The 11,306-nt window shown below is 45.6% G+C and overlaps 1 protein-coding gene across 1 annotated transcript in view; it reads left to right on the top strand.

Moving 5' to 3' along the window:
• Positions 1 to 8,574: 8,574 nt before the first annotated feature.
• The window catches only part of NEURL1B (neuralized E3 ubiquitin protein ligase 1B), a 72,274-nt gene continuing 69,542 nt past the window's right edge, over positions 8,575 to 11,306 (top strand). The window contains exon 1 of the mRNA XM_083181988.1: positions 8,575 to 8,918. Within this exon, the coding sequence (XP_083038114.1) occupies positions 8,594 to 8,918 (325 nt within the window). The 5' untranslated portion in view covers positions 8,575 to 8,593. The remainder of the gene's footprint in view (positions 8,919 to 11,306) is intronic.

The raw sequence follows: 11,306 nt of genomic DNA, 5'->3' as shown, positions 1-11,306 counted from the left end.
CTAGCGCTTCCCGCGCCGACGCGCGCATAGCGCTAGTTATTTTCGGACACCCCTGCACGCACCAGCACTAAGCAGGGACGCCAGGGACGCAAGTTTTTTACACAGGTACCACCACCCCCACCCCCCCCCCCCGGCACCGGGGCGCCCCCACCCCGACTCGCCTGGGGCGCTCCGGTGCCTTGCACCGGCCCTGAAGAGGAGCAGCAAAACAAGAGGACATGCACTGAAACTAGAGGGAGGAAGATTGAGGGGAAATTTGAGGAAGAATTACTTCACAGAAAGAGTAGTAGATTAGTGGAATAGACTCCCATCAGAGGTGGTAGAGGCAAATACAGTAGTACAATTTAAACATGCTTGGGATAGGCATATTGATATCCTTACAAAAAAATAAGGATCAAATATGGTTTGAGGTAACATGTTTAAAAAGGGGCAGACTAGATGGGCCAAGTGGTTCTTATCTGCCGTCAAATTCTATGTTTCTATGTTTTTATGACTTACTTACATTTTGCACAGACTACGAACATTATCGGATGATGAGCGAATTGCATATAGATGTGTTCTTTATCAGGATACCAGATAGCGATAATTCCGCAATTCATCTGCAGATTTGCACAGGTTGGGCTTTGACTCTGTCTGGTTGGCAGCTTAACTACTCTCAGTCATCTGCAACTGTGCAGATGAGTGATCAGGACTGAATCAGGCCGTATGTGGCAGAACCATTCTCTGGCGTTCATACATTATATATTATTAATATTATTATTATTATTCACAAAGGTGCAGAAATGCAACATGCTTTTCAGAGACTATTCTTAAACCTGACATTTGCAAAAAAGGCAGTAAGTCCAACCTTGTAGTACTTTTCCACCATGCCATTCACTAAAATATACGTTTTTCTTCCAAATTACTGCTCAATTTACTGTAGCATTATTTATGGCTTAAAGGCGATGGAGGCAGTCCCCGCCCCCCCCCCCCCCCCCCCCCCAACGGAGGCAGGTTACCCCCCCTCCCAACGGGAGCAGGTTCCATACACAGATAGATATATATATATATATATAGCTGTGTACACATGCTTAGATTTTTCCCTGTTTTCGATTCGATTTTGCTTGTAGAAGCAAAATCGAATCCACATCGAATGGTTTTTAGGACACTTTCCATCTGCATTCGATTCGATGCGCGCTCCCGTTTTCTCAAAATCGAATAGAAAAATCTACTGTGCAGCCAAGGAAATCTCAAATTCGATCCAGTAAATGGAATGAGTACATTGTGCCTACATTGTGAAATCGAAATCGAATCGAATGCAAAAGTACAGATCTAATGCTAAATCGAATGGGATGATCTAATGCCAGATCTAATAGAAAATCGAATCTAACATCAAATCTAAAGCAAATCTAAGCGTGTGTACCGGGATTATCACTCACTCTCCAAAAAAAGTAAATAGCTGGCAGCAATGGCAGACATGGTGACTGACTGGATAGCTGAAGAGCTGGATGGTGAGCTGGCTGGTGGAAAGGCTTGTTTTGGCAGGAGGTCTGGCTCAGCGGGTGGGAGGGCTTGCAGCGCTGTGAAGCGTGACAGCATAACATCTTCTGTCCCCCTGCGCAGTGTACTTACAGCTGCTCTTCCGGGCAACGTCTGAGATCTCTGAGTCCTGTCCCCCTGCGCCGCTCTTCGGGCAGCGTCTAAGATCTCCTGTCCCCCTGCGCTGCATACAGCCGCACTGAGGATGATCTGATTGTTCAGTGAGCGCTGCCCGGCATGTGCTGAGGCTGCCGCCCAATCCCGAAATCCAGCCGCATGGACCCCCTTCCCGCTCCACGCTGCCCAACCCCGCTGCCTGCCACCCTCCCACCCGCCACCTCCGCAGCAGTGGGGTGGCGGGTGTGGGGGCCCCGGAATGTGTGGGGGCCCCAGGGCGACCGCCCCTGTCGCCCCGTGGCTAATCCACCACTGGCTATGCCCCAGCAACAGCATAGCACAGGGTCAGCTACAGCATCAGTACTGTGACAGAAGCAGCCTGAAGGAGCCTACTGTCAACCAGGGGAAAGGATATATGTGATACTGTGGTGTGACATGTATAACATACAGTACTTAAGATAGACATAAGGATCAATTTATTTTTTATGTGTATTTTGGGGGGGGGGGGGGGGCTGTGGGAGCAATTGAGTACATTTTTCTTTTCATGTGAACCATACATTTTTTTGGATATACAAATCCCTTGTGTAATTAATACAATGGCCCTTATTCTGGTTCACTCACAAAGGCAAATTCCTTCTCAAATGGACAAAACCATGTGCACAGCAGGGGGGCAGATGTAACACGTGCAGAGAGAATTAGATTTGGGTGAGTTATTTTGTTTCTGTGCAGGGAAAACACTGACTGCTTTATTTTTACACTGCAATATATATCTCACTTTGAAGTAAAACCCCACCCAAATCTAATTCTATCTGCACATGTTACATCTGCCCCACCTGCAGTGCACATGGTTTTGTCCATTTGAGAAGGAATTTGCCTTTGCAAGTGAACAAGAATTAGGGCAATTATTACTTGTACTCCCAATATTTCACACACCAAGTAAATGACAGTTATTTAAATATATGAGGGTTAATTTCATGAAGGAGCAACAAAATCTATATTCCCTTACAAAAAAATTAGGCTTAGGCTGGCCCTGCTAGGAAGAGACCAAAAGAGGATATGTCATGGCATGTTATGGAATTCTAATGGGCATATTATAGGAATGTCATGGGCATATTATGGGAGTGTCATGGGCATATTATGGGAGCGTTATGGGCATATTATGGGAGTGTCATCTGAATTGTGTATGGTAGTGTAATGGATGGTCTTTCAGCATGTAGCTTTCAGCATGAGGCTGCAATCTATTTTTCAGCACAGCAGCAACAGTGCCCATATTTTAGAAAGTTACAAAGGAGAATCTGTGCCAGGTAGGGGCTGTTTAAGAGTCAATGTTACAGCTTATGGTGTGTGACAATGGAAAGCAGCAGGTGACGGAGAGGCAGTGGGTGATAAATAGGAAGAGAGTGACAGCGGAAGGCAGTGGGAGACAACAAAACCAGCGGGAGACAGAGGCAGTGGGTGATAGGAAGCAGAAGTGGGTGAAATGGAGGCAGATGATGAAGTGATGAGGCAGTGGGTGACAGGAGAAGGCAGAGATTGACAGGGAGAGGGTGGCAAGGATATAGTGGGTGATGGGGCAAGCAGTGGGTGATGGGGTAGACAGAGGTGGAGAGAGGGGAAGGGGATGACCGGGAGACATGGGGTGATAGTGGATGGCAGAGGATGGCAGAGGAAGGCAGAAAATGAGGCAGTGGGAGACAGTGGAAAGCATTAGTAACAGGGGACACAGTGGTTGGCAGGGATAGGCAATGGTTAACAGGGAGATGCAGTGGGTAGGTATAGTGTGACGGGGCAGACAGTGAGTAACCAGTAAAGGCAGAAAGTGAAAAGGAGATAGTGGGTGACTGGGAAGGCAGTGGATGACATCTATGACGTGGCTGCAGGTGGAGGCACTGCAGTATTGTTCATGTATGGTACATTTCTGAGGACTGAAGTAACATTCTGTGTAGCCAGAGCCAAATTTGTAAACCAACAGTTGCATGTAGAATAATATGTGTATGCCCCATATTTGCCACCTCATAACTGTCCTGTCCATTTGTAATCACTCAATATCGAATGGATTTCCCACCCATGTGATTGAGGCCGCTGCTGATGTTAGTGTCCCTCCTGAACACCGCCTGTCAATCTAGTTGCCCAGCAATGATAAGCTCGCTGGCTGATAGCGGTGGGTTCCATTGCAAAGCAACAGCTGCACTACCGCTAGTTTGCTCATTCCATCACTCAGAAGTGCACAAGAGGAATGTTCGAGATGATATTTATTACTTACCCTGTTTTAAATCCATGATAAATTGCAGCTGTGCATAATATGCGCACACACATCTGAATCAGACCCTGGCTAAGCTCATGTCAATCCATTGGCTGTCCTTATGTCCGGACTGCAACCCTGGCAGCAGGCTGGACATGGCAGGTGAGCAGGCGGAAGGCACTGTTTAATGGGTGGGTTGGTACACTTTGAGGGACAGGGTCTGAGGCGGCGCTGGGAGGCCAGTGCCACCATCTTGGCTATGGGCAAAAGTGCCATTGGGCCAGCTAGGTTGGTCTCCTGTCTCCCTGCACTGACAGCCAATAGCAGGTCCCTCTAGCTATATAGGGGATCTGAATAGGCTGCTCAGTGTCAGTGCAAAAAGGTCCTTTGAGCAGATCGTTGGTGGAAACTCCTGGCTTTATTCTGGTCCGCTGCATGCCCTAAGCTCACAAAGAAAAGAGAGCCAGTGGGCGCCTTCTGTACACTAAAAATATTTAATCGATATACACATAGATACAATACACAAAACACAGATTACATATGACAAATAGTATGCATGCATGCAAACAGAATAAAAATGTATATTCTGTATAGAGATATTCTAAAAATTGAGAAAAATAATAAAAATGAAAAAATGGATATAAAAACTGAACTGCAGCAAATATTTACCAAGTCCTGATTGGATGGTGTAGGGGCCAATATTTATAGTCCCATCACGGGTTCAGACCTCTCCAGAGTTATAATAGGAAGAGCTGTATAATAATGTGCAGAACGAGACGGGTTAATCACCTCTTGCCGCTCACTATTTGGATGCCTGATAGTTGTTAGTGGCACCTGTGTTGTAAGTAGCACTTATTCCTGAATTGAAAAAGCCACCTGAGCGTGGCAAAACTAGTTTTCTTGAGGAGTCACTTACTGAACACTGCAGCCTAGGACCCGACGGGCACATCACTGCCGCTGTGCTTTTTGACCGACACTAACCTACAGCCTCCAAGTCACGTTCACTTATAAAGGACCTGATCCTCGCAAGAGGGTATCTTCCACTACTGTGACACTGACCACTGCAGCCGTCCGCAGACATCAGAAGCGGTGCGGCAGACGCCGACAATAGAAGCGGCACGATAGACGCCGGTAATTTACCAACTGAGGCGCAAGCCTGTTTCCGGGTCTCTAATCACGCTGCCCTACAAGGACCTGATCCCCGCAAGTGGGTACCTTCATCCACTGTGATACACATCACCCCAGCCGACCGCAAACAACAGAGGTGGCGCGGCAGACGCCGGCAACAGAGGTGGTACGGCAGACGCCGGCGGATTACAACTGAGGTGCAAGCCTATTTCCAGTGGAAAGGTAAAACCAGGGGATGCTGTAGTGACAACTATTCAGCCCTGTCTAACACAAGATTTGAAGTGTCACTCTTGCGTGAATAAGTGCTACTTACAACACAGGTGCCACTAACAACTATCAGGCATCCAAATAGTGAGCGGCAAGAGGTGATTAACCCGTCTCGTTCTGCACATTATTATACAGCTCTTCCTATTATAACTCTGGAGAGGTCTGAACCCGTGATGGGACTATAAATATTGGCCCCTACACCATCCAATCAGGACTTGGTAAATATTTGCTGCAGTTCAGTTTTTATATCCATTTTTTCATTTTTATTATTTTTCTCAATTTTTAGAATATCTCTATACAGAATATACATTTTTATTCTGTTTGCATGCATGCATACTATTTGTCATATGTAATCTGTGTTTTGTGTATTGTATCTATGTGTATATCGATTAAATATTTTTAGTGTACAGAAGGCGCCCACTGGCTCTCTTTTCTTTGTAAGCACTCTTGTTAGGGCGGCATCCCTATACCAGAGGGCAGCATTCTGTACCACACAGCACACGTGCCCCTAGCGCTCAAGAAAACCCCAATTGCTTTATGCCCTAAGCTCAGCCTGTCCTTCGTCATGGTTCCTGGGATGCTGTTCAGCATTGTGGTCACTTCTGACCATTCCGGTCCATTACATCTGGTTGTGTTCAGGGTCCACCAGACTTCGTCACGGTACCATCCAGCTACCAAAACTTCTTTGTGTATTCTCCGTTCATCAAAACTGGATTCAATTATCTTCAAGTCATCTCCATTCTTCTAACCAGATTCAATTATCATCACTTCTTCTCAGTTCATCAAACTCGGACCTAAGCATTTTTATCTTCAATCCTCATCTTCTCCAGTTTCTCTATCTGGATCATCGCCATCAGTTCTTCCTAAATCATATGCAAGAGCTTCTTGCCGGTGTTCATCTCTCCTGATTGTCTTTGTCTATGCCCGGTCATCTGTGTTTTCTTTATCGCCAGAACCATGCCTATTAAACTATCCTCCTATACAAGAACTTATTGCACACATTTTTTTGTTAACCATTTGACTTTTCTCAAAGATGTTATTTGGGATCTTCCTGTTTTGTTTTTTCCATTGATGAAAAAGTTAATCGTCAAATGTGCCCATTTTAACCCCTCAATCCCTAATCCGAGTGTAGTTAGTGAACATCACACGAACCCATCCAAATCCACTCCCGAGACAGCTCAGCTGTCAATTGAATGAGTGATGTGGCAGTAACATTTCATGCAAATGAAGTAAGAGCCATTTTTTGCATCAGTATAAACTTCCAGCTCTGCTTTTGCTTTGTCATTCTAAACTGTAATTGTTCAGTACATTTCATTTTGTGGAAATTTAAATAGATCTGGGATGATGTTACTGCCGAGCAAGTCATTCTGCTCTACTATAGGAATAGCGCATCAAAGCATTGCAAGAGTGATATATATACATATATACAGCAGCTGAAATTCATACAGTTGATCTTAATGTGTTATGCATAGCACAATAGTTATTACTGGGACTGGTTTCCCATTTCTTGTTCACTGCCCACTGACTAAAACCCCTTTCAGACACATCAGGAATACCAGGTGTTTGCTGGGACTTGGCCAAACTACTTAGGATTTGTTTATGTCTGAAAGCCGCCAACCTGGGATCACAGTCCCGGGTCAATACCCCCTGTTATTAATCAGGGTTTTTCCTGGGACTTTCATCTGAAGCCCTGAAAGTCTGAATGGTGCAACCCAGGATTTTATTCCTGGGTCGCACCTAGATGTCTCTGATTAGCCATTCAGGGCTGCCTGGAAGGGGTGAGTGTACTCCTACATAGCAAACAAATCTAGATCTGGACAGAGAAGTCAGTGGTTTGGCAACATGTATAGCAAGGGGTGAAGACTGACTACCTGATGGATTGGAATGCGTTGTCCGTTCCATGCTGCAGTGTGTAAAACCAGCCAGCACAGACTAGCTTCAGGGAAAATTTCCCAGGTCTCAGCCAGCAAAGATGAAAAATCTGTGTCTCAGCAAGAAATTCCCCGTTATATATGTCTGAAAGAGGGAGAACAGACCTAATGATCAGTAAGCTTATGATGTAGATCATTGTGTGTATATGTATGTATGTATGTATGTGTATGTGTGTGTGTGTGTGTGTGTGTGTGTGTGTGTGTGTATAGATGCAGATGGCCAGCACTCCATGTGATTGGAGAAGTTACTTGCCCGGGTGCCTTCCTAGATGCATGCAGCAATCCATTTGAATACAGGGGTATGTACGACGGCCATAGGCGTGCGCACATTGAGTGTGAAGGGTGGAAAGGCACCCCCTAATGCTGTGCCCCCACCCCCACACTTATTGCTGCTAGTAATACCAGCAATACCTTTTACCAAAGACTTTTGCTTTTTAGACCTGTATTCTATTAATAGAAGCGCCGGTCAATCAATTATGTGTGTTTTGCATTATTAATTGTATTACACCATTGTCATATCACTAGCTGTGTCATCCAGATATGATTTTGAATTTATTTGCATATACTGTTACATAGAGTAATTAGTAGATTAAAACTGAAATAGGCCGGATATAATGGTATGTCTCAGACGTTTTATATTGTAGTGAGTGCACTCCTGATTGTTGGTGTTAGACAGACCCAATGGCGGTGTTAGACATGCCCAATAGGTGGTGCTAGGCACACCGCTTTGACAGTGCACCCCCTAATAAAATGTGCTGCGCACGCCTATGGCGACGGCACTCACAGGACGAAATAGAAAGAAGAAAAACTCAGACCACTTTGGGGTTCAAGTCCAACGTTTCGGTCGGCAAGACCTTTATCAAGAACTAATTGCATGACTTCCAACTGTGTCCATGTCGACTGTGTCGACATTCGGGTAAAAATAGTGAAAAAAACATGTTGCGACCTGTCGACCTAATGCTATGTCGACTTAAACACATGTTGACCGTGTTCCATGTCGACCTAGACACCTGTCGACCTTCAACTATGTCGACCTAGAACCCTGCCGACCTAGTTGCATGTCAACCCAACGGTGTCAACCTAATAACTGTCGACCTAAGTGTGGTCGATAATACGACCGTATACCATGGAAATAGGGAGCACTTACAGGCCATAGCTAGAACTATCAGAGCGTAAGGTAAAAAAAAAAAAAAAAAGCAACTGTAGCCATTTAGCAGAGACAGTATGCACTTTTACATAGCCTGTTCAATCAAACTATCATATACAGTATGGATGTTTGCAGGAGGAGCACAGCATACTAATAATAAGCAGCACAGCTCCCATGTAGCCAGCGCCGTGATGTCATTACAGTATGTGCAGCTGACACACAGCCCCCCGCTGAGCCCCAGCCATGCAGGAATATGACAGCAGCGGGGCCGAGTGGCTGGTTGGAGGCGTGGCGTCGGCTAGGGGTGGCCCCGCCTCCCTGTGCTGGAGCGGCGGCGGCGGCTGTGAGTCCGATCACTCCCGATACGAAGCAGCTGCAGCATCGCTGTGCTCGGAGGAAAAGAGCGGAGGTGCCGCCAGAGTGACCCGGGAGCGACGCCGTGCAGCAAGCATCGGGGGGCAGGGTGTTAGATGGACCTTCACTGCCCGGGAAAGGGCTCAGTGCTATCCTCCCGCTGCCGCCTCTGCACCTCCTGCTATGGGGAACACCGCGCACAAAACCTTGCCAGGTGAGCCTCTGCCCCATCTTACGGCGTGGGTAACCTGGCATCTGCCCCATCAGGGGGGTCTGTACATTGCCATATCTGTCTAGGCTACAGGCATAAAGCTGGAGGTGCCTGTCACTTGTTACATGTCACCTGCATATGAAGCAGTGTCTGTCGCCTGATTCTGCTACATGTCACCTGTACTGTGCGGGCTGTACACACAGTAGTGTCTGTCACCTGCACCCTCCAGCGTTTCTCACCACAGTAGCCTGCGTGTATTTTGCTTTTTATACATTGCATTCATGTCCCGATATGCTGCTCATTGTAGTGAAATGGAATGGGTCTCTGATGGCTGCTTCGTACATCAACTGATGCCTTTGCAAGTGTCCAGCCGACCTTATGCTGGCGGGCAGGGGGTGTAGTAGTGATGGGGTTACCCGGCCATTTGCACTGCACTATACAGTATGAGTGGGCACAGCAGCTGGGGTGGGCGATGTTGCCATGTGCTGTGTGGGTAGCGTGGCTCCGGGGTACGGGGGAGACACCAGCACACACTGTAATATAATGTGCAGGGGGCGGGGCCTCATTCAAACTTATCTGTTTGTTTTATGTTTCAATCTGTAACGGCTGTTATCCGTGTTGCCAGGGGGACGTTAACATGTAGCCCAGGTGCCTGCGATCAGCTCCTGTCGAGTGCCAGGCGTCACTCTGTACCCTGTACATTGTTATTATCTGCTGCTTATAGACTCCTGCCCCTGGCAGCCGGTGACAGGAAGCAGCCGCACGTAGAGCATTCAGCATTGCACCCTGCAGAGGCTGCCTGTTTACATGGTAACACTATACCCGCTGTGTCCATGTGGGTACTGGACAGTAGGATCTCAGCAATGCCCCTTACATGGCTGTGCTTGCCAGGATTTATGTAGCAATCAGAACGATACATCTGCCAGTAGTCATACCTTTCATTGTATACAGAATGTGACATGCACTTCCCTATACCTATCTTGTCCAATAAGGTGTAGGTGAGGCGGTGCACTTACATGTCTGACAACTTAAGGTAACCCGACCCTAATGCTATATAAGAACAGTACAGAGTCTGAGTACTTATCCATTAAATGTAGGCTAGATGTATATCTAACAGAAATACTAAACTTGAGAATATGACCTCATGCAAGCTAAATACATTGTACCACTGTGAATGTTACTTATATCAATTAGGCAAATGTCTGTGTGAATAAATACACACATATATTTTATATAGTCTGGCGTTCAATCCATACATCTGTGTTCCTCCTTTAACCACAAAACTTACATTATGTCATTCTTTTTCTATTATTGTAAAATCTAGTAGTTGCATTGAAGTCCTTATGTGGAATGTCTGGCACTTGGCCGTTCTTTATTCATATGTTTTATCCATATTTTGATATTTCACTCTGTTGTATGAATTGTAAGCTCCAAATTGGCCCCTTTTGGTCACCCTTGCTCATTTTTCCATCTCCTGCCTGGAATTTGTTATATGGTAACTTGTTTTTTTTTTTTTGTGAGAAAAACTTACTGGTCTTTAACTTAACAGTTGTGATTTTTTTCCCCCCTTGGTTTTCTTCTTGGTTTTCCCCTTACTATAAGAGGCTGTAATTCATGTATGCCTATGTGTAACAAAGGATGAAAAAGATTAGTGGTTTCATATAACTAAATCATGACTGATTGACTTGAACTATTTCCATGCCTGGAGCCTATAGTGTTCTGCATAGTTATTTTTTGACGTTTATAAATGAGTAGTAACTATAAGTAAGGCTTTCGGAGTCATATAAAGTCTTGGAAATGTTTTGTATTTGTAAATTCTGTACCTAGAAATATTCTTGGGAAAAGTCATTGTCCACAAGCAGAATGAATATGTACAAGTTGGGCTACTATATATTGCGGAACATAATGAATTGATGGCTACTTACTCTATGAAAACTTGGCAGGCATCTACCGTGCGCAGACTTTTCTGCAAGGATTAGACATGTACCCATACGATTTAAGAGGCAACAGATGCCACGGAAGCCTGCTGCCATTGATCCACACTTGTGCACATTTAGTACAAAGAAAACTGAAGCTGCTGAATCTGAATCAAGGCAGTTGCTCCAAGCACGTTGCGTGTTCTAGGCTCCATTTAACTCCAATTTAAACCACTTGTCACTGTTGACTCTTCTGTACAATATACATGTGCAGAATGTATGAGTGAGCCTAGGTGTCATAAATGCAGGGCATTCGGTATTCGCTTCATCCAGTGCAAGCTAATTCATCCCCTCTATCACCATCAGGACCAGAATATAGAGTGGCATTGGTATTCCGCCCTCTTCCCATGTTTCATTCAATTCAAAGCTGTTCAAGGCAGAGCATAATACAGTATCAGCAAATACTTTGCTTTGG

This window comes from Crinia signifera, chromosome 4 (genome assembly GCF_055691185.1).
Source record: "Crinia signifera chromosome 4, ASM5569118v1, whole genome shotgun sequence".
In the NCBI taxonomy this organism is placed as follows: Eukaryota; Metazoa; Chordata; class Amphibia; order Anura; family Myobatrachidae; genus Crinia; species Crinia signifera.
Note: the sequence above shows the minus strand (reverse complement) of the source record. Positions and strands in the feature narration are given on the sequence as shown.